Consider the following 24,838-nt stretch of genomic DNA (forward strand, 5'->3'; position numbering starts at 1 on the left):
GTGCAGATACTCAAGGGACTGCAGACTGACTGGATGTTTTGAAGAAGGGAAGAGTAGACAGTATTGAGATTTGAGTGGTGTGATCATCAGCAAAGTTGGCACAATTGACGTTGTGTTCATATTAGGGAGTTACTCTGGGGAGATAATGCAAAGGGATGACTACATAAACTATGGCCTATGTGTCTTGAGTGATGCTGGTGTCTCTAAAGGACAGGGTCCTGGGATGATACTGTAATACAACACAATTGAAGGGTCCTGTGATGAAGACATAGACAGAAAAGGACTGAATTGCTGGCAAAACTTGCTTAAGAAGTAGTAATAGAATATAAAGCTTCTGTTTCTAGCTGCAATTAGATGTAGCATCACCTCTTACACCTTTGGTATGAAACTAAAAATTGGACCACAGAAAGCTATCAGAACACCTCTTATATGTGAAGATTGATGAACTTGCTATTGAAGAATATTGGTAGTTGTTAATATTTTAATTTACTTTGGGCAGGTGTTTTTCAAAGTGCTTAGAAATTTAGCAGTCTAAGTAAGTCCCAGTAAAGACTAGTTAGGAGGTGGGGTGCTGGCAGAGCTGTCAGCGTGTGTGCTAATGTATCTTATCAGCTGGTGCTGTGACATAGCATATGCTTAGGGTCAGTGCTGCTGCGACAGGAATGTATTACACATCATAGCAGATACCTATGTGCAGTATGAAAAGACCAGAATTTATATGGGAAGTGTAGCTTTTTGTTTAAGCTGCAAAATAAAATAGTAGATTTATGGACAAATAAAGGGGAGGATGGGAGTCAGGAAGTGCATAAGTGCAACTATGTAAAGCTCGCTCTGCCTTTTAAAAATGCTGCTATTTTCATCTCTAGGTCAATCTTCATGCATTTTCCAAGGTTAATGATCCAGGAAGTAAGTTTTTGTTGATGGTTGTGGGGTAACATTATCTAATCACCATTAACAAATGTGATAATGGATCAGTATTTTTTGTTGTGGCACATCGTATTCAAGTTGCTTAGCTGTTGTGAGAGAAATTAAACAGGCTCAGTAAGGAGAATTTAAGCAATTATGACCCTATTTTCAATAAATTTTAAAGCTCAAGCTGTGTGTAAGCATTCAAACTGTAGCAAAAATCCTGTACACACACCCTCTACTGCACAGCAGAGATGAGATTTGATATATGCTAAGTTTACTTGATTTTTATTTTAGATATGACAGTGATGGTTGGTGTCCGCCTTTGCCAGTTCAGACCTACCTACATCAGGGCATGGAGGATGAGCTTGAAGAAGACGATGATCGCGTTCCCACGCCTCCTGTCCGAGGAGTAGCTTCGTCACCTGCGATCTCCTTTGGGCAACAGTCAACTGCAACCCTCACGCCTTCTCCACGAGAGGAGATGCAGCCAATGCTTCAAGCCCACCTTGATGAATTAACTAGGGCTTACCAGTTTGATATAGCAAAGCAGACATGGTAAATGTTTGGAAGGGGCACCTGCAGTCTGGGAAATGAAAGCATAATGATAATAATTTATTCCTTTATGGCATAGATATCAACTGTGTTCAATAATGTTTCAGTAATATTTCCAAAGCAGTGAAATAGAAGAAGAAATAGCGAAACTGTACCTATAGTGTGGAGGCCTTAAATATTACTAGGTGCTTTTTAAACAATAATGCTTGGTAATACATTAAAATTTGGATAAAAACATGTAAAAATAATATTCCTCTGGAGGTTTTCTATATATTCAACTAAGTAGTTGACACCCACCTACTGACAACTTTTAAACAGTTCAGAGTACTCTCTTTTCAGTATAGTGGAATATATGAATTTGTAAGGATTTTCAAAAATATTGAGGTGCTAAATTCTCATTTAAAAATAATGCCAGTCACTTGAAATAGCAGTGTAGCAGATTATACTCTGTGTCACATGAGAATGAAGCATTTGCATCTCTGGCTGTAGTTTGAAATACCATGAAAATTTCTGATTCATATGGAAACACCCAGAAATAGCAGGAAGGAAGTTGTTAGTATTTACAAAATGAATCTAGTGCTTTAGAGTGCTTTATGCCTGTTTAAAGGAAGAGCAAGCAAATACCACAGTAACATTTCCCCTGCAAAACAAACAGAAGTAAACTCTTCAGGGACTGAAAAAGAACTTGTCAACTGTACCAGGCTGGGGATACGGTGAAGGTCAGTTGCTTTCTGGATGTTCCCTAAGCGGCAGTTGTCCTTTTACAACTTTTCTATCCAGACAAAGCCCGTGAATCTCGGAGGAGAGGAGCAGAGCTAGTTACCGAATGGCACGCTGCCAGCAGAGGAGCAGCCTTTCTTCGCTTTTAAATAAAGCCACAAAGTTATTCAGCTTGAGCTACCATAAATAAATCAGGCAGGTAGGCAGGCGGTGCCAAATCAAAGCCAGCTGTTTTCCCTGGACACCGTCAAAGCCTGGAGGCTTGTCTGCAATCTGCACTCAATCAACAGGGTACTTGCGTCCCACTGCAGTGCCCCACGCTGCCAAGCGCAGGCCCCGGCCTGCCTGTGGGACAGACCCAAATCCCAGGCAGCAGCTAGACCTGGATGGTAGAAGGCAGCTGAATTTTGAGCCAGCACACAGATGCATACCCTGTCTGTGCAGTCAATCGCTGCTGCATTTTGCAGCTGTTTCCCTTTCTATGCCCTGCAAACCATGGGTGCCAGTCTGGGAGTGGGAGTCTACAGCAGAGCCTCTTGAAGCTGACAGGAAAGGTCTGGCTCTGTTTTCAGAGTAATGAAAAATGGGAACTGTCTTAATGTGTTTAAGCCTGTACAGATTTTAATGTCGCTCTTATGCAAGGTCACAGTAATTGAGCCTGAAACTCTGAAAAAAATATTGAGGGGAGAACATTTTTTTTTTTCATAATAGGATCTTATGACAGATATTGGGGTAAAACCTGACGGCTGCAAATACAAGTGATTTTTGTAGTAGTTGTGACATGGAGTTATTTAACACTTTGATATTGTTTGGCTGGACATGTATCATGCTGTTCAGTCAGTCCTCCATTGTCTTAAGTGGGAAGGAAGACTTAGTTTTCTTTTCACAAAGTTTACCTGTCCAGTGTGGAGGGGGGAAACAAAACCAGATGACACCTGTCAGATAGGTTACTGTAGGAGTAACAGAAGTGAGATACAGAGACCAGCCAACTAGAAATTTAAGAAAGAGCACATTAGATATTACTGGAAAAGAACATAATCATTATGGCCTTGATCCAGCAAATCGCTTAAATATATGCTTAACTACAAGTACATGAAAAATTGACTTCAATTCTTCTACCACATGCTTAACATTAAGCGTATACTTAAGTATTTTGCTTGATTGGGAGCTAATCACACTGGTTATTGAGGGTTATTGAGGGTAGTGCCCTTTAGCGCAGTATTTTGAACACTGCATAGCTGAGAACCTGGTGTCCAGACAGAAAAGTATTCAAGAACTGCTTATCAGGAGGAGGTCGTGTATCAGAAAGGAAGCATTTGCTCTGCAAATAAGCTTCAGAATAAGGAAGAAGTTAAAACCTACACCAAGGTGGAGAGAGATTCCAGTGGTACATAACATTTACCTTGACATTCTCAAATCCAATTATTCTCAGATCCAATAGATTGATATTGGGGGGGTGGGGGGGGTGGGAAAGAAAGAAAGCTCTTCGAATAAAAATAATTACTGCACTTACCAAGTTCAGGCAATAATACAGCACCAAGTTGTCATCGAAAATATGTTAGAGCTAGGAAACCAAACAAAAACAGCTGACAGTTATAATTTTTTCTATTATGCTGATGTCCAACCAAGAGACCAGCAGAATCCTGGCTTCTGTCCAGAGTGCTGCCGATTTGAATCAGGTCACAGCACCTCCTGTACAGCCACCCAAGGATTCCCACGTGCTGAAGTTAGCAATTTCAAGCATGGTACATGCTCTTATGCCAAGGCCAGTCATGCCTGGGTCTCCTGGCACAGCTTGCTGTGTACCTGTAGTGGTGTGGAGAATGCTGCATCAAAAGGTGATGGTTGCTCCTTTTGTCTCTATCCTCTCAGAGACTACACAAATTAAACTCCAAGTTCCGTGCTTGCCTTTGGCCATTTAGCTATCCTGTGGGTGTTTTTTTTTTTTTATCTTTGTTTTTCTTCTTTTAATTGTGATCGCTGCATACAGTAATTTCACACATGCATGGCCTAATACTGCTGCAATTAAATCAATTAAACTACTTGGAATAAAGCAAAATAAAAAGGCTTCACTGATGGGTTCATTGGACTTGAAGATTTCTTCTGTCCTATTGGCCATTTCCTCATCTTTAGGGTGACTTCTGCTTAAGGGCACTGAGTCTGTTTAAGCAGAAATGAAATTTTATTTTGGCTCAACTTGTGATTTGCAAGGTGGAACATTGGGTGAGACACCTATATACTAGGTTGGGATTCTGAATTGTGGTTTTCCATGGACTTCCTACCTGATTTATGTAGCCTCTGTGTACATCATTCCTAATCTGTACAAGGACAATTTTGACCTTCCTTATCTTACAGAAGGAGAAGTATATTTAAAATTGAAAAGTGTGCAGGTACTCTGGTATTTGAAGCTATGGTGAATAACTAAACTGGCTTTTCTGGAGTTTAACCTAACAAACACGTTTTGTAAATCTACTTCAGGACTTATTGAAAGGCCTATCTTCTGTTGACCATGGGGTACCATGTCTCAACAATTCTGATGATGTTTTCCTGTTTGTTTGTGTAGGCACATCCAAACCAATACACAACCTCCTCAGGCTCCAGTTCCGCCCCTAGGATATGTATCTGGAAACCTTATTTCAGATTTGGAAACAGATGTTCCAGATGATGACGATGATGAGGATGATATTGAAGAAGAAACTGTAGAAATCAGTAGGCCACTAAGAGGTCTAGAGCATACTCCAGGCTCCAGTATGGACAATCTAGACAGCTCTGTGACAGGTAACCAAACACAGTTAACAGTAACGCTGACTTGTTCCTAACAGTAAAATACATCATCAGTCAAACACTTTCTAAGTGAAAATTTATTCCACTCTATTTCTGTAACATTTAAAATGTGTTAATATTAAACGCTAAAGTTAAAGAAGGATTTGAAAATACTTTGCTTTGGTGCAAAATGATAAGAAAATTCATGAATTTTAAAAAGCTTTAAAGACTTGAAAGAAAACTCAATTACATCCTAGCTTTCATGAGAAGTTCACTCTACTGGAGAAGCAAGCCAGTTACATGAAAAGGAGGGGGAAGACCTTGGCTTAGAAATATATATTTCATAAATCAGGAGCAGCATAAAAATGTTATCTTAAAGCACTTTTAGATATTTTGCTGGGTAAATGCTTTCACATATGACCACAGGGAAGTTAAAAGACTTCAGAATAAGTGTAGTTATATCAGTACAGCATTTATTTGTAGAGTAAATACAACATTTATGTAGGAAAATGTGTATTTTGAATCTACTTTGTATTGCTTAATTTAGTAATTGTTCCCTTTCAGTGAAGATACTTAATTATTCTGACATTCTTTCCTTCACTGCTCCTCACACTTTGCATGCCTTGGAAAGGTACAACAAGGGATCATCGAAGGGGACCTAGAAAGGCACGCTAAACTAATGCACAGAATCAGAATGAAAAAAATTGCTGTTGATAAAACATAGGCAGTGAAATACATTTTTCTGAAAAATACAGATTTTATATGGACATAATGTATTTTTTGTAAGCATCAGTATATGTCCCTTTAGGTTGAAGTTGAGCCTCTGTATAACGTACTGTATCCATAACATACAACTGTACTGGAGACCCAAATGTACATAGTGTCTGTAGCTCATAAAAGCTAGTAGGTGCTTCTTCAGTGTTTGACCTCAGTTGAAGAACGCTGATTGTTGGTTGTACCTTAAGGGAGACTTGCTCAGTACAATTTACTACCATAGTGCCTCTGAATTTCATCTCATTGTTCTGGACCTTTGAAATTCCAAGGATTTTCCACCCTTACTTAAACATTGCTATTCTGAAACCACTGCAGGAATATGACAGTGGTAGAACATCAATACCTATAATTTTCTTCCTTTTCCCTTGTTGAATTAAATAGTGTGTAGCTTAATCCCACTTTCCAGGTTTTCCTTCACCCCAGGGCCAGACTGCTTGCCAATCTAATTAAGATTTAAGAATTGTATCTCTGCTGCTGTGATTTGAAATCCAGATTCAACTGAAGACCGTAGAGTTAAAGTTTAAATCCCTGAATTGAGAAGGTTAACTTATTAGTGCATGAGTATGTTAAGTCACTTCGCTTGAATTTCTAGTGTAATCTCCTTCAGGCTATAATTCTGCATATTTTTACATATCTCACTAATGGCTCAGAAGCCTTTCCATTAGGAATGCAGTAAGGGTTTTGCACTGGTAATACAGCAATAAATTAAGAAAGAATCAGGTTGCTATATATTTTCCATTTGGTATGTATTAATATGCCAATGTTGATATATCTGTAAATCAGAAAATGAATATTTTTCACATTTGCATCTTCACCTAATATTTTGGACTGCCGTACCTAGCGCAAAGTAAGGAATAGCTGAATTTCCGTTCCAAATTGCAGACTTCTGTGCTTACTACAATTTGTCCTTTTATGCATAACATTCAAGTTTGTTATAATAGTTCTAAATCTTGTTTAAGTATTGGAGCATTAAATGTTCAGTTATTTTAGTGTTAAAATTTTCTTGGAAGTAGTTAGGCAGAACCTGGTAGACTGGGAGTGTACTTAAGGTGATCCAAATGCACTCCCACTCATCACCACCACTGTCTTGATGTGTCCTCATCCAGCTGGAAATTTAGGGTTTTCTTTTGCTTTTTCTTTGTCTTGTTTAATTACTAGTTGGATCTGTTCCTTGTTCTGGTCCACCGCATGGCAAGGTGTTTGCTGGCACTGCAGGAAGGGAATGTGCAGCTGGAAGGGAAGCAAAGTGATAGACTGACCCTATACTGTGTATAGCCAACACTTAGATTAACTTAAAACAATTACAGCAGTGGAGCCTTACAAAAATACATCCAGAATGTTAGTCTAACTGGTCTGTGAAATGACAAACTATCTGAATAACAAAACTACTGTTTTCCTCAGTTACTATGTGGGTAAAACCTCGATTTTCTGAGGACTTCTTTTGTGTTTGTTTTTTTCAAGAGGTGAAAGGAAATTTCTTATTATGCTTGTGCAAATTGTTTCAAAAGAGAATTTTAATTTTTGTGTATCTGTTTCTGTTAACTCTTCCAAGCTGCATTTACTGGTGTTAAGGAGGGCGTATAACAAATTGCATTCATTGTTTCTAAGATGTTTCTCATTCTCTAATTCGAGTGTCTTTAGAATACTGTAGAACAATTAAATTGTCCTTTCTTGCACTTTGAATATACAGGCTACTTCTTTTCATAGGGCTTTTGGTGACTTAAACCAGCATTTCCCTAGGAATTTGTATACCATGCTTTCACTTCTTTAAACATTTTATTAAAAAATGGAGACAAATGAGAACAGCTAACCCAGATAAAGCAATATTTCTGTTCATTTTGAAGTGCATCCTGTGAATTCAGTGTTTGTGAGAAATCTAAATTGTGAGGAATCTGGGTTCAGACTTCCTTCAGAGTTGCTGTACGGTGAGCATGGCGAGTTTCCTCACCCTGTGCTGTTAGCGTGCCTCAGTGATGGCTTGAAGATACCCACTCTCGGAGTGAAATGGTACTTTGTCCTTTCTGGCTGAGCTGAGACCAAGGTTTTCATCTGATGCCAAATACGGGATTCTCTGAGGGGAAACACTGGTGCTGTGCAAACCGAGCTTAGACCGTTAAATTCCTGTGAAACTACAGTGTTTCTCCTTTAAAAGTCAGGTTGTCTTCCAGGCCCTCGACTTTTAGTTACAGCTAACTGAAGATTCAGACAAGGATTTTATCTGTGCTATTAAGCTTTTCTCTTTGCAGGTGGCAGAGACATAATGTTGACATGTATAATAAAGTGAAAAGAAAGGAGGAATGCACAGTAACTATTTCTTAACATTTTCCAGATATTGCAAAGAAAACTCAAGGAGGGAGCTTTATATTTGAATGATTGTGGGATAGAATATGAAATTAAAACCAAAGTTTTGATTTGTTCGCAGCATGGTTTGTTACTGAGTCTGATTGGGGGGGGGTGGTGGTGTAAGAACTGAAAAGCAACTGTAAAAATTCTTCTCACGTGACTTTTATTTCACATTTAGGGTTATTTTTGCTTTCAGACACACATTTAAATATGGTGGGATTTTTTTTTTGCTTATGTTCAATATTTGCCTGTATAATGAATTGCTGTGCAGTTATGGCATGAATGGTCACAAAGAATCTGTTATGTTATTCTACTTTAATAGACTTAATTAATTGCATATGATGACTATATAAGAAATTAATTTGCTTCTCACTGAAATCACTAGCAACAACACTAGGCTTTGTCAGATCAAAGTATTATGGTCTGGGTTTTTTTTTTTGCTCTCTCCTTACCTTCCCCTCCCCCAGCACCACCAGTGAAGCTAGCAGTGAGAGTTGGTACATCTTCCATCCTGGTGCATTTTGACTGAGGGAAGAGATACACCCATTAACTAGGATGTAAATTGGAACAAGCCCTTTTCTACCTAACTGATACAAACTGATATAAGCAAAGAGATATTCTTGTAAACAGTACTACTGCAAATGGATAACAGGGTTTTTTTCCCCAGTAGAATTATATAGATCTGAAATTATAAACATCTCCCTAGGCTGTATAGCCCAGCGAGGAAGAAAATTCCTTATTTGGCATGTTTTGGTCTTGATTAAAAGAATCACTGATCACTGTCTGTATGGTAAAAGTTGTTCATTCATTGTGTCTGAGAACAAACGGAATAATTCTTGGAAATTACACAAAATCATTTTCACAAGCCGTAATTTACTGTGGCAGAGTTCAGTATTTATATTGATTTGCTTAGGGATACCTATTGCAAAAAATTCTATTTTATAAGCAGTTAGACAGATTGCATTTAATAGGAAGAATGTGTTTCATGGATTAAATGTGTGCTCAGAAAATAGGAAACTGCTACTTTTTGTATCTCATAAAAATGGTAATGCAACAATTAGCAGGGTCATATTATAAAGCACAGACTTTACTCTAGCTTAATGGATCTAGGGATATGCATTCATCAGCAACGATAGATTTAGCATAAAACGACATGTAAATGAATTGATGACTGATCATAAATTAATTTTAGTGCTGAAGAAGTAATAGAGACACAGCAAGATGCCACTTTATCATAGTATTTTACTGCTCAGCAACATTTGAGCAACTACTTAGTGTTCTGTGTGCATTTCTTTTCTAACAGCTTGAATAAATTTGAGAATTTTTTGTGCCTTTCAGCAATATGGAAACCAAAAAATCTAGAAAGATTGAAAATGCAAACAAATAAATTTGGCTAAGTGACATAGATTCATTTTTCATTAAATTTTTCTGAAGGACATTAATTATGGTTGGACCTGAGAAGCGCCATATATGTATGTATATGACTTTTACCTCCTTTTGTTTAGTGTTTCCTGCCCCATAATACAAATTTTAAAACTGAAGGGGTTATTTCAGGTGTATACATTTAAATATTTGGGCTTTTATGGCAAAGCATAACATAAAGTAGAAGACCAGATCTAATTTTTGAAGTGTGAGCATATTTATATTCTGCATTCAGCCCCTTCTATTACTCTTTCTTATTTTAATGGTGCAATGACTATTTCCCCTTTTGTTCCATCACTTCCACCAAATTCAGTGGACATTCTTTCCTTGTAATTATGACAGTAGTCAAACATATCCAAAAGAGGATAATGTCTTTCTCCTGCACAAAGGCTAAAGGAATTCTGTAACTGATTCCAGCTCTGGAGCCCTCACCACAGGAAAGACAGGGGCCTGTTGGAGTGGGTCCAGAGGAGGGCCACAAAATTGATCAGAGAGGTGGAGCACCTCTGCTATGTGGAAAGGCTGAGAGAGTTGGGGTTGTTCAGCCTGGAGAAGAGAAGGCTCTGGGGAGACCTTATTGCAGCCTTTCAGTACTTTCAGGGGGCCTACAAGAAAGATGGGGACAAACTTTTTAGCATGGCCTATTGTGATAGAACAAGGGGTAATGGTTTTAAAGTAAAGGGAGGTGGATTTAGACTAGATATAAGGAAGACATTTTTTACAATGAGGGTGGTGAAACACTGGAACAGGTTGCCCAGAGAGGTGGAAGGTGCCCCATTCCTGGAGCAATTCAAGGTCAGGTTGGATGGGGCTCTAGGCAGCTTGATCTAATTGAAGATGGCCCTGCTCATTGCAGGGGGGTTGGACAGGATGATCTTTAAGATCCCGTCCCAACCAAACTGCTATATGATTCTATGTTTTCAGCTGAAGTAGCATCAGTCCCCAAGGACTTAATCCATACTTCACAAACCTAAGCAGCCTAGCCCTTTTCCACCAAAAAACCTGCAGAGGAGCAGGGGTTTAATATTAGCATGTACTTAATGGCCTTGTGAAGGAAAGCACATAAGCACACACATACAAGTCCCAGAGACATAATTTGTTAACTTTAGGCAAGCACATAGAGTTTGGTATGTACAGGAAAGTATCTAATGGAATTTTTCAAAAGCGTTAGGTTTGTTGTGAGCAGCTTTTACTTCACAAATGCATTAGATTTTTTTTAAAGTAAATCAAGAGTACACTTCACAAAGAAAAATATTATTTTTATTGCCTGCAAAATGCCACTAAAAGCAGTAGAATGCTGTCTGCAAGAAGCTAGCACCTCTATTCCCCTCACCTTTCCCTGAGAGCAAAAAAGCTTTCTGTTTGCATTAACACCAAGAGATATTTTATGGAGCAAGAAAACAGAGTTCAACTTTTCACAGAGTTGATTTTGTTCTGCATAAAGCATTTACTGCTGCTGTCAGCAAGAGTAAAATTTACAGTTGCCAGAAAGCGTGAAAACTCAAATGTGCTTTTGGAAAACACATAGTGAGCTGCATGTAAAGGAGACACTAAAAGCCTGTTTCATTCCATTTCAAAATACTCAGCTGATCTGAAAGGGATGTCAGTATCTCTCATTCTGCTTTTATTCAGAGAAAAACAAATGTGCATCTGATTTGGAAAGCAAGAGGCCAGTGGATGCCTTTAAACAAGCAGACACCATGTGTGCTGCATTAACGCAGCTGTGTGGTGGCCTGAGGTGCCCGGGCTGGGCTCCAGCACTCTCATGCCTTCTGGGCGGTGTCCGCACCTCTGGGCAGCAAATCTAGCCAGGGTTTTACTGCTGCAAGTTTTTCTGGGGAAAAATTGTTTAGACAGGAAAACTGAATACCTCAGGAACCAGGAGAGATAACGTAGAGATTTCACCTTTAGTTATCTGGTCACATACGCTGGTGGGTGCTGTATGTGTCTCATGGTCACTTGCTGACTTCAACAGTAAGAAAAAAGTTTTGCCTCTGCTTCAAGCAACCAGAAGTATCATAGAATCCTTGAATCATAGAATGGTTTGAGTTGGAAAGGACCTTTAAAGGTCATCTAATCCAACACCCCTGCAGTGGGCAGGGACATTTTTCATGAGACCAGGTTGCTCAAAGTCCTGTCCAATCTCACTTTGAACATTTCCAATGATGGAGCATGCACAACTTCTCTGGGCAACCTGTTCCAGTGCCTCACCACCATCACCCTCAAATTTCTTCCTTGTATCCAATCTAAACCTATCCTCTTTCAGTTTAAAACCATTGCCCCTTGTCCTGTCTCTACAGGCCTTGATAAAAAGTCTTTCTCCATCTTTCTTAGAAGCCCCTTTATATATTGAAAGGCCGCAGTTAGGTCTCCCTGGAGCCTTCTCCAGCCTCAACAACCCCAAGTGTCCCAACCCTTCTTCACAGAAGTGTTCCATCCCTCTGACCATTTTCATGGCCCTCCTCTGCGCCCACTCCAACAGGCCCATGTCTGCCCTGTGCTGAGCACCCCAGAACTGGATGCGGTACTGCAGGTGGGGTCATCGCTTGCTTTAGTTGTCAACTGTGTGGATGTCCCCGTAAAGCTCACGTCCCTGCGAGAACTGAGCTACGCCTTAGGCCTGACAGGCGGTGCCTCCTCGCCGCTGCTGGAGGAGAGGGGAAAGGGAAGCAATCCAGGGGCAGAGTGCACGGTTCCTAGCCTTGCTAGTGCTTGCTGTTCATGGGAATGCAGAGGGGTTCAGAGACAGGCAGGGCTCTCCTATAGGGTTAGCCTGAAAAATTGGCATTCTGATAACAGCAGTCTACTGATAATTAAAATTTAGCTATTTTTAGGAAAGCCTGGCATGTCTATGGGTGTGTAGAGTGATACATGTGCACACACATCCTGGAGAGTGCATTACAGGCTTTTGTAGGTTATATTTCATGCTTAAAACATGGTGGGTTTTTTTGGACTGGATGAACTTCAGTCCAGCCCACCAAAGAATAGGTGAAAAATTGCAGCTGTTCCTAGACAAACCCTAAAAGTGTCCCGTTAAAATAATCACGTGTATTGTATGTTGTGTAACAGCTGAGTGACTGGGTAGCAAATGGACAGAGCAATATGAACAAATGGAAATTCAAACCTAAGTTCCTTTAAAACATCCATAGTCTTGTGCGTCTGGTACTGGAAGCCATACCTGTTCTGGACAGGATATGTTTCTATGTCTCTATGTAGACAGTAGAATGTATCATACAAAACCCTCTGCCCCTGAAACTAACGAGATACATAGTTAAGTTTTTAGCACCTGAGTATCGTCCTTTGATATCCATGGGTCTAGCTGTATTTTTATGTTTCAGCTTGTGCTTACATATTTTGCAGAATATGTCGATAAGTGATTGTTTGAAAATGTCCTCAGCTATATCATTTCACTGTCTTACATCTTTATGAAGTGTTTTATCTGTAGTATCTCTTCTCATACATCATCAATAACTGTTGCTAAGCCTTTTTACTCTCCATTCTCTATGATGTCCTATCGCACTTTGATTGTTAGTTCAGAAACTGTCTTCTCAGAGGAAATTCAGTTTTAGCCTTTCCTTGCTGTTATCTAGGCTTCCTTACATCTGTCTGCATCAGGTCGAGAGTCTGTTTGGAAAATAACAATTTTATGTGTCCTCTTGGCAAGCAGAATCAAACTCTGTTACTCTCTGTTGCACTTAACACACTTTCTGCCTGTCAGACCTCCATAGACCACTTCATTTTCTTTTCTTGTATCTTAGGAGTGCTTGGACTTTTGTTATTATAGTGTGCCAGTTTGCTGACATTGAAAGGTTTTGTCACTGCAGCATCACAAAATAATCCATTGTTCTTGGGCTTTGTGGTGCAGTGTGCTACTGACTAAATTCCAGTATACATTTATAGTACACATGACTTATTTTTTGCAGCATATATTTAACATTTGACACCATTGTTAGTAATTAGTCTATCAGTATGGACTTATATGCAGGCCATTATCGATTTACTAGTTAACAATTTTTAACACAATAATACTTTCTTGGACATGGATTATAAAAAGGCTTTGAAGAAGTTGACTTACACTGCTACACATTGTATGTACATTTACATAAATTCAGCTGTGCTAACTGAATAGTTATGTCAGGGCCATGATGTATTTCTCCACGTCTTCATGTCTTTGAAAACCAGTTCTCTGCAGATTCTCATGCATTTGCTGGACTTTTTTTTCAACATATGCATGCCACTGTTTTTTAAAAGAAGATTTCAAGTATTTCAAGATAGGTGCCTGTGCTATTTCAGAACAATACACTATGTCTACACAACACTACTCAAACACATGCAGCAGGGTAGCTCCCAAAAGCAGTCTGGTAGTTCTCCACCTCAGCTGGACTTGATAACTAATTAGCATGGCTACTAAGTTCCTGGAGCAAAACTAGGTGCTTGGTGCCAGCTAAGTTTCCTTTGCTTCTGGCTCCACTGCAGAGTTTAGAATTACCCTGTGACATTTACCCATGATTTTTAGGAGTACAGAACACCTTCAATTCCATTTGAAGCCACAAAAGAAACAGAACTTCAGTACTTTGAAAAAAATCTGAACTGAGCTATAGCTTTTGAAAATATATTGTACTTGCCAGGCTGGGTAGCTGGTTGATGCTTCATGCATTGGAAAAAAATAAAATATAAATGAAAAGCAAATAAAATGAACCCTTCCATCACTAATTTGCTCTTTACATTTTAGTTATGTCAAGATTTCTATATTTCTTTCATGTGCTCTTTCTGGCATCTGGTTTTCTGACTGCATTTTTATGATGTTATTATCACTTTCCTCTGCTGTAGTGGTGGTAATCTATAGCTAGAAGGTACCATGAGGCCAGCATTGGCTTAGTGACTGACTCAGTATTGAATTTCAGTATGTATTTGCTCAGCTCTTGAATGTTAATTATTTCTAACCTTTAAGAAAGTAACTTTAATCCACTAGAATGAACTACTTTAGGTCACCTTTCTTCCAGCTGTTTAAATTGCTCATGTGTTTTAAGGTTTTGATTGAGAAAATTACATAATGCCAATCTTGTTCAGGATAGCTCTTGAAGCCCATGTCTGATTTCAGCCATATCTACTGAGACTTACACTTGTGCTGTGCTAAATTAAGACTTCATTATGCAAATATCATACTAGATACTGATTTAGAAGTCAAATAAAAAAAAAAAATACCACGTCCACTTCAACCCCAAGGAAAATCTATTAACTTTCAAAAGAACCTATTATGGAACCTTCACATTTGTAGCAAATATGTATAATTTTGTTTACAGGATCAAAGCAACATGGAGTAAGCTATGAATGAGATCCCACTTAGCTGTGATAGTGCTCTTTTCTACCAAGGCTTGTCAGATAAACTTTGGGTTTCCTGTTGTGAAAGGACATGTTAAATTGGTCTTTAAGCTTTAGATTAACACTGCTCATTTGTACCAAGCTCTGTCAAATGAATTTTGGGGTTCCTGTTGAGAAAGGACGTATTAAGTGGGTCTTTAAGCTTTAGATGATCAAAAAATATCAAATGTGCACAACTCACTAGACCCCTACATTTGTTTTTAGGTTCAATGGTAAATGGATGGGGTTCTGCGTCTGATGAGGACCGTAACTTTTCTAGTCATAGATCTAGTGTAGGTAGCTCCTCAGATGACTCGATCTTTACCAGCGGCAGTTTTGCACAAGCACTGGTTGCAGCAGCAGATAAAGCTGGTTTTAGGCTGGATGGAACCAGCCTGACAAGAACAGGTTTGTAGACTCAAAGTTGATGCTTTCTGCATGAAGGGTGTCTCTGCCTGTTCTCTTCTTTTCAGTGAACCTGCGTCTCACACTTGTCTAACATGCATGGAATAAGGTGGATGGAGATATTTTTATCAATATATTTTAATGAAACCTTGATTACATTCCATTTTTAGTGATTTGAAGTAGTGAATAGCACAAGCTTTTAATCTGCACCTTCAATCTGCTGCAGTTTCCTTCTGTGCTGGCTCTGCTATAGATTTATTTATATATGCTATGTTTAATATTTCGGTGAAGAGATCACTAATTCTGCCATGCAGTCTTTGATGATTTCATTTTTTGCAAAATCTCCTCACAATCTTTCACATTTGCAGTGATGAACATCATGTTTGAACTATTATCTCCATCCCTGCTCTTCTGTTGCATCTCTTCTTGCAAAAGTGTATTTTTCTGTGAAGGTTTTCTAAGCATGGGGTGAATTGGTGTGCTTTTATTGTTAATAATACAAACTGTTTAAAGTCCTTATTAATAGCTGATTTACAAAAATGTTTAATCCAATAAGTTAATATATTTTGGTAAAATTTAATTTTAATTATGCCAGCTGAATGTGCCAAGTTAAATCTAACAAAGGTAAAATGACTATTTGCTTTTGAAAACAGCCAATCTACTAAAATGAATTAATGAAAAGTAAACATAATTAAATAACAGAAAAGTAAATACAAGTTAGTAAACATACTTTTTAAAGCTCCGTATGTTTTATTTCTAGCAAAAATACAAGCAAAAATTATTTTTAAATATTCTGGGGGGAAACTAAAAGTATTTGCATTTGCTTAGTCTTATTAAAATAGCAAAAATAATTAATTATTTAAATCCACAAATCTAATAGCAAAGTATGACCTTGGGTCATATTTTTGTTATAGTATTTCAGCTGATTCCTGCCCACAGGTCCCATAATGTTCCTATAATTTCAGTTTTTTTACTGTTAGTCTGGTATGAAGTCTATCCTTCAGTAAAATGTGTGCATTTATGAGAGATGTCTCCACATGTTAGGGCTGAAAACCTCAGGCTTTCTGCATGCAATGACTTCATGGCAAACACTGCATTTTAGGAATGTTAGGAATGAAGAAAAGAATCAATGGCAAAGTCCTGTGTTGCCAAAAAACTACAGGGTGAACTGATACAGCTTTTTTCATATCACTGGGACTTTTGCCATTGATTTTGGTCAGACATAATCATCCTTAAAAGACAGTTATTTCACCATTAAAAGTAGTTATAACCCTCACTTTCTTCTTACACTAGTGGAAAGTTGGCTAAGTAAATCTGTCTCATCATTTGAAAAAAACAAAGCAAAACAAACCAAAACCTGATGTCGACCTTCACTGCTATGGGTGCATTTGGTCAAAATGTAATTTAAAATCTGCTGTTTTGCTTGAAGAATCTTCTAAGCAGTCTTGAATGAAGAGTGCAAATCCTTCCCAACTTTTTTTTGGTGTCGTTCTTGACCTCAGTACAAGCTAATGCGAAGATTCACCCAGACTTAATGTCAGCAGATCAGCCGTTGAGAAGTACAGTTTCCCACAAACACACACAATACAAAAGTAAATGGACACACAAACACATCAACACTTTTAATCTCAGTGTAGCTACGTAAACTGAAAGTAGAAGGAAAGAATGAGAGCCTTCTCGTCAGTTACATTTTCCTAGCTTAATTAGGTCACGAATGCTTTTAAACTGAGTACTTGCATGTAATTCCTCAGACTATTAGAGTTTGGGGTACAACAAAGTATCCAACAGTTGTGGTAGACATTTTTTTTATTATTACCTTCTTACTCTCTTATTTGATCCAGCAGGCAAAATGGAAAGAAAATAAACCCAACATGTCAGCAAACAGCCCTCCCCTCTTTTCCCCACAAAAACCTCAGTTAATGTAAATAACTCCCCATTGCTTACTGCAGTTTCATTACGCTATGGTACCTCCCAGGGTAGCGTGGATCAGTCACACATGCCTATCACGGACCTGCTACACCGCAGCAAACCTCGCATCCTGCAAAATGGTGTCTTGTAGTGGAGAAACAGCAGTATTATTTCTGTTCATTCCTCTGGAGGGAGTTTGAAGGTCCTGACTCTTTACTCCTTTGCAGTCTGGACAGTTATTTTCACCCGTTCAATATTCTCATCGATATAAAGTCCAACTTGATAGCCTCATGTGGGTATGTTTGATTACCAGGCATAAGAGGCGCTGGTAAAGCCAGATGCAAGGAATCTCCCCTGCCAGACACTTTGATTCTAGTTTTGAGAAACCATCGTGTGATTTGCCATGAAGTTCAGACAGTTTTCCTTTTTAACACCCTTGGGAAATTAAATCAAGAATTAGTGGATTCATCCTTGTCTCCGTTTACTCACACTAAATCTACTACAGAGTCTGACACTGCTCAGCAGCTCTTACTGGAAGGGCTGCATACAAATACAAGATGCTGTAATCGGTTATTAGGTGCATAGAAAAATGTGTTTTCGGAGCCTGCACATCTTTTGTGCTTGCCCCATGTCTGATTTAGGTCAGTGCTATTTATTTTCCCTCATTTTCATGGAGGGCTAAAAGAGAATGTTTGGCGTCTATTTCTTTTTCAAACCAACATTCTGAATGAATAATCACATTTCTTTAGTCAAGAGAATTAAGTGTGAAGAATCTTCATCCAGCACCCGCTGTTTGCACTTGCATGTTCTGTGTTTGTTTTTGCAAAACATCCGTGCAATGTGCTGTGAGCTAGGATGGAATTTCAGGCTCATATCTGAATTTCTTTGCATTATTGGTCTTCTTTCTGATTTCTAAATGAAATTTTAATTAATTTTTTTTTTTTGTGTTCATCTCCTGTCTCATCCTTATCTATGAAAAAAGAGCTTGATCACTTGTCCTTGGCTGCAGCTGTGCCAGCTATAGAGGTTAATGTTTCCAGCCTTCCCCCAAATGCTTATTACTGCTTTCTCCCAGCTCCAGAATTAACTGCTTGGGTGCGCGTTCTGTAACCCATTTCAGTTAAAATGAGCCAGGCTAGCAAAGGCATACTTTTCATACTGTTTAAGTTCAATTAGGTTTATACTGATAGAGGAGAGTTAGGGAATGTCCCCATGAGAGGCTCAAATGCAGTAACCTCCAATAGCTGGCAGTGACATGCAGCTGGGAGACAAGCCTGCCTTACAGTGGTGTCCTCCTCAGGGTGCACATCAGTCATAGAATCAGAGTCATTTGAGTTGGAAAAGACCCTTAAGGTCACCCTGTTCAACTGTTAACCTAACTCTACCAAGTCTACCACTAAATGATGTCCCTAAGCGTCATGTCAGAAGGTAGAAGATCAGGCCTGAGACAGTCAGCAAATCTCTGAAGTCAAATACCGAGACATTATTCTAAAATGTATATATTAATGTGAAACACCCTGTTAGAGAGATTATGGCTACTTTTTTCACTTTGCCTTCTTTGAACCGAGACTATTTCAAATAATACAGTGGGTAGCATATTACTCATGTTTAGGTTTATCTAGATCAGGCCGTATGTGACAGCATCCTGGAATTAAGCACATCTTTTGAAAAGTTTTACTTGAAAACATAACTCACAGCAGGGCAGACCCTGGTCTAAGTTAACCAGATGATGAAAAACTTCTTACCAGCTTGGTGTCAGTTGAGAAAAATAAAAAGCAGCCATTTTGCCACTCTCCATCCACTTACGCCACCTGGGCCAACAGCAGCACTGAAAGAGCAGGAGTTTTGACTGGCTAATGCATTTTCTACTGCAGATAGGATTAAAACATGTAAGAATTTTAAGTACCAGTTCTAAATGAATTAAAATGTTAACATCCCCGAGATACTTGGCAAGAATGACATACAGGTGAAAAAAAAGAACGTAAAACATGATCTTTAATTTTCATCCATTTTTATTAAACACTAAGCCTAGTTAAGCTAACTGAATAAAAATATCAAAATAAGAGGAAGTGAATGTAGTAAATGGACTGTGCTCCTGCAGTTCCTGCATGATGCTCTTAATGATTTGCTCCACAGAACAGCATCAAAGACATTTTTTTAAGAGTAATTGTGTAGCTTGATTAGTGTGTGTGTGTGTGTATATAATCTGAGGAATAAATTCAGTCAGAATACATCTTTTTTAACATATAAAAATACTGAAAATTAACAGGAAAACTTTAGCATTCAAATATACCCCCATTTTTATTTCTTGAGAAAAGAGCCCTTAAGTATACAAAACTATACTGCTGCATAGCTTGCAAAATCAGTTATGTTTATCTCACTGGAGTTATTCCAGGTATAAAGTGCATATGGGAGCCCCTAAAATGAGAATCTGGCTTGGCAAACATGAAGGTGGAAGGCAGGAGGAGATAAATTTGATATGATTGCAGAACTGTTTTCCTTCCCTGCTCAAGGCTGAGGAGTTGTTATGACACATCTGTTCAGCACATAGAGCAGGTAGGAGTTACATGGCATACAGTAGTTTTATCACAACAGATGGAATGTTTTTAACTATAAAAGTTAAAGGCAAAAGAATGCCAAGTTTCCCACTTCGCTTGTTGTGGCGTGTCTTAAAGCAGTTGTCATCAGTGGGTACCTCAAGGGGACACTTGCTTGCCTCAGAGAATTAGTCCAGATTTAATGTTTTGGAACAGACATTGATAGAACAGCCCATTTCAAGGCAATAACATTTTTTCATCTGGTTTCTCTTTCTTTTTTTTAGGCAAAGCGTATCCTTCCTCTCAGAGACCTCGGCCGAGCAGTCCTTTTTCTACTGACAGCAACACCAGTGCCGCTGTCAATCAGAGTCAGAGGCCGAGGCCCACTAAAAAACACAAGGGAGGACGGTTGGACCAACCCTCCTTGCCTCATCGTAGGGAGGGAATAACAGATGGTAAGTGTTGTGGTGAATTCCCTGGTGGTAACCTGCAACCAGCAGGTGTGCAGAGTGGGAGAACACACGTTATGGTGAATCCTTTGTTTGGTGAAGTGAGGTCCCCAGGTCCCCACGTGAGCAGTATTGCAATGCTAGCAGTGGAGCTTAGCTAAGTGAACCTGCAAGGACCCTTTCTTTGTTTCAGCTCCAAACGTATTAGTATCTCTCAGGTTTCCTCAGACCTCAGTGTAAATCTTACCCAAAAATGACTGCATTGCACATGAGCTGACATTAAAAAAAAATGGCCTCTGGGTAATTTTACGTTTAATGAAAGTGGCTGCTGCCAGCGGTAGCAGTGTGGCATGGATTCCTAAGGAGAAGCGTAGAGCCAGTCTCACAATGCTCTGTTTGGTTTGTGCTGGTTTTGACAGCCACCCAACAGCTACAGCAACACATGCCACGCTTTTCTCATGATTCTGCCTCACGTCTTGTCCGTGCTGCTTCATTCCTGACATCCACTGACCTCAGTGACTTTGTTTCCTCTTTGACATCTCTGCTTCTCTCTGGCCGCTGCTTCCCATCTGGAAATTTGAAGCATGTCTGTTCTGCTCTTCTGACGCCTAAGATCAGCTCAGTCTTCCATTATCTTTGTCTGCCTCCTCTTGAGTTTGGCAAAACACACAATTGCTACCTGTTACTTTTTGAGGAGGACTGGGTAGGAAGGTGACTGGCTGGCTACCTCCCTCTCATTTCTTCTGATCTCCTCCCTGGCACCTGTAGGTGTTGAAATAATCAGAGGGGAGAAGCAGGCAAATGGAAAAACAGTATTATAGTGGAAATTACATGGAAAAACACCACTAAGGATATCCATAATAAAATGCAGATGGAGATGTGATCACTTTCCCCATGCTGAACTCTCTTTCAGTGTTCAATGCGGGTCAATTCTGAGATCTAGACTGTCCCACCTCTCTCAGTGGCTCTTCTAACACTATCTGGGCCATGGGACTGGGTGTGATGCTAGCGAGTCATCTCCTCATCTTAAGTACACCTTGACAAATCTTCCAGTATATGGGGAAAGTGTAAAAATGAAAAAAAAAAAAAAAACAAACAACCTTAAGATTTTAGTATAAATATCCTCCTTATTCCAGTAAAAATTACTTGAGAATTGTAGAATATCCTGAGTTGGAATGGACCCATAAGGATCATCAAGTCCAACTCCCTTCATTATCTTCTTTGGACAGGTAACATAATAGATTTGCTAGTATATTTAGTTTGATTTATTTATAATGTGCTATTTATTACTCTTTGTACGTATGTAAGATATATTTAGAGCTTGCAAGGTGGTCAGTGGCCACTAAAACCACCAGAGCCTCCTCTCAGTCATGTTATCATGTGTACAGATACAATTTTGCAGTATGCTCTGACATGTTTGTCACACCACAAAGGTTGAGAACAGATTCCAGAAGTGAAAGTCTTCACCAAAGGGGTTGTTGTTACATCTCACGCTCTATGGCTCATCCTCACTACCCTATTTGGGGAAACAGCTAAAATTAGCTTAGACTCCACTCATTAGACTCTACTCGTACAGATCTGAGTAGGTTTAAACATTAATGCCCTCCTCTTCTGGAGGCCTCCCTGCTACACAGATCCATTAAATAGATGTGTCTTTGCAAATAGTAACTGGAAGTTGTGGGTATCACTTGCGGTGCTGGCAATACTCTTTCTGTGCATACGTTAATTTAACCCTTTTGCATGACATATACTGTGACCCTGAACTATGAGCCTCGTGGGCCACAAATTCTGTGTACATGGGAGTTTATAGTGCACTAGTATGGTGGGACCTTAATCCTTCTGCTTTTGAGTACTATTGCTATATAAATGTTTAACAATAATATGGGTACCAGAAAATTAATATCAATCCAGTTCAGGTCATGAGGCAGAGGGAATTGTGACTCCTTGGGGAGTGACTCCACTGTAAAAATCTGGTGATGTTTCAAATTAGTGAAAGAGATCGGATTTTAAGATTTATTTAAAAAGAGGAATATCCTATTGTCTTTTATTTATTCTTTATAAAATACCAGCCTTATTGGGGTTTCATATATTTGAGTCAGAATACCAGTGATATACAATTTCCTTCAACAGTCCACCTCTCAGACACAGGCAGTAACTGCAACAGCTTTTGGACACTGTTAGCTTAACATTTGTCTCTTATAAACCTAATTTAAGGGCTTACTATATGTTCCAAAAATCTACAGTGTCCTGGAGTAATAGAGGATCCTTTCCCATCCTGTCTTACCACAGGGACAAACAAACACAAATTGTACAGTTCTTCCACTTCAACGCTTACTGAATGTGAGTCATTAAAGTGTAACAGCAAGTCTGAGCCATAGCTAAATTTGCAAAACAACATTTGTCAATAAAGGAAGGTAAAGATTGCTGCTGTCACCTGTGTGTATGTAAACTAACTGAATTTAGGAATCTCTGGTATACAGAAATTAAAAATGGTAGCTGGATGTTTGGTGTGAAATATTGCAATGAACTTTACGAAGAGAGGCAATACCATTATGCTTACGCTGTGGTTAGAAAAAGCAAGTAGGAGAACCTGGGATTGATCAAGCAATTCTGAGCCCTAATCCATTTCAGCTCATCCACAGGTCTAAAACACCCAAAGAACTTTACAAACATGGTTTTTCATTTCACTACTATGCATAAGGCAATCATTATACCCATTTTGCAGATGGATAAGAGCAAGAATCAGGTTAATAGTAGATCAGTAGCATAAGTCTACAGTGGTTCCAGGAGTTGCAGCTAATCTAGAACATACAGTATGATTTAAGTACAGACTTTGTTTCCTTCTCAGTATCTTATTAATAACAACTACTAGATGGCAATTGCTGAAGAAGGGTACTGTATGTTAAGAAGTTTAATACTGCAATAATTTAAACTTTTTTTTTCTACACGACTACTTAAATTTTTTGTTTATATTGAATGGTAAATATTTTATCTTGCAAAATTGTGTTGTCAGATGTCATGTTATGACTGTTTATTAGATTCAGTGCACCTCCAGCAAGTGCTTATAAATCACAGCTTCAGTAATCTCTATTTCAGATTGCATAAGCAGATGCCAGTGTTGTGGTTCTGTACATTAACTGGTTATGATCGCAATAAAATCAATTATAAGAAATGCCATTTTGGAAGCCAACACTATAAAGCAATTTTAACACTGGCAAGCTCTATACCCTCCCGCTTCCACCTACAGTAACTCAAGTATAGTCATTGTCATGAAAGGTCACATCTATATTCATAACTAAAAATTTCTCAAATAAATTAGTGCTGAACATAAAGCATGCACCAGGCTCACTGACAGATTATTATAAGGCTGTTCTAGCCAGAAGGTAGATATCTTAATCTGGGGTATGGCACTTCAGCTGTGAACAAAGGTACAACAGCAACATCAGATGTAACTTCTTTCCCTTGTAGACACAAATTACCCACACATCCTCATTTATATGTAAGAGGTAATGTTGACTGGAATGACATCGCAGCAACTTTGGAAGCATTTCTGCCCTATATATGAGGTGTAAGTATCACCTCCAACAGCAAGGACACAAAAAAAGTCTGTGTAGCAATATATAAAGCCAAATTACAGACTTCAAAATAAATTCCCTCCAAAGGCCTCCTCACTGATTTATAAAATGAATTTCAGTTTCACTAGAGTTATAAACATCACACTTCCCTGCAGGCAAAGCAGAGGTTTTCCATGCCTGTTACTGAGCCAAGTTCAGTTCCTTGATAAACCTTCACAACACTGTAAGATACAAAACACAGGCAGGACAGACCCATACTTAGTGTAAACTAGCATAGGTTTAGTGAAGTTGGTTGGGCTGCACAGGTTTATTTGGGCTATGCATTGCCCAAAACCAGAGATACTAGCAGGTGTTCTACCTATAAAGTGCATATACGATGTGGGGAAGTTTTCATTAAAATAGTAAAGATTTTTCCCTTTCCTGAAGTTTGGTGGTTGTTTTTTTCTAATAATCTGAGTTTTTTTCTGAACTATTGTAAGTCCATCATATAGTTTACATTAAAATCTTAAATTTAGAATTATAGCTATCCAGATTTTCTAAATACCTTGGGTCAAGGGCTAATAAACAAAATGTACTTTTGTCTCCACAAATGTGACTAGAAGCTTGATCTTGACTTCTACAAACATCTTAGTAATCGACATGATAAGCTTGTTAAGGACGGAGTTGTTAGAGACCAGGCAAGCATCTTTCAGTATTCAGCTGAAATTGTATTTTGGTTGGTTGTATTTGCAAGACTGCTAAACTTAAGAGTGGCCATCCTCTTGTCTGCGAAGACTCTAGCTCTTGGCTGAGCTTTCAAATAGTATTTGAATAAAATGCTCACCCATAGTTTGGCGGTTCCATTTACACATGCATTTTTCGCAGATGTGTTGATGCTTTTTCGATGAAAGTAGGTTTTCTGAACAATTTTTCCCAAACTTTTTTGTGGTATTTTATTCATTTTGATAAGTTGAATATTTAGAATTTGAATTTAAACCTCAAGCTAAAAGTGAAGCCAAAAAAATGGGGAGGATGAAGCAAGGCCAAATATGACGGGGTGAAACTGTCAACTAGCACAGATCAGTTTTTCATTGCCTTTCTTAATTGCTTGCCCTTACTGAACAAGCCAGCTGTAGTATAC

General features: G+C 38.8%; 1 protein-coding gene across 12 annotated transcripts in view; it reads left to right on the forward strand.

Moving 5' to 3' along the window:
• ROBO2 (roundabout guidance receptor 2) overlaps positions 1-24,838 on the forward strand; it is a 471,362-nt gene that overhangs the window by 437,392 nt on the left and 9,132 nt on the right. For 7 of the 12 annotated variants that reach the window (XM_055702516.1, XM_055702520.1, XM_055702523.1 and 4 more), the window contains 4 exons: positions 1,204-1,464; positions 4,745-4,959; positions 15,070-15,252; positions 19,979-20,149. In XM_055702516.1, the coding sequence (XP_055558491.1) occupies positions 1,204-1,464; positions 4,745-4,959; positions 15,070-15,252; positions 19,979-20,149 (830 nt within the window). The remainder of the gene's footprint in view (positions 1-1,203; positions 1,465-4,744; positions 4,960-15,069; positions 15,253-19,978; positions 20,150-24,838) is intronic. The other 5 variants (XM_055702519.1, XM_055702521.1, XM_055702525.1 and 2 more) reach the window with 1 other exon arrangement.

The sequence above is a fragment of the Falco cherrug genome, chromosome 2 (genome assembly GCF_023634085.1).
Source record: "Falco cherrug isolate bFalChe1 chromosome 2, bFalChe1.pri, whole genome shotgun sequence".
Classification (NCBI taxonomy): Eukaryota; Metazoa; Chordata; class Aves; order Falconiformes; family Falconidae; genus Falco; species Falco cherrug.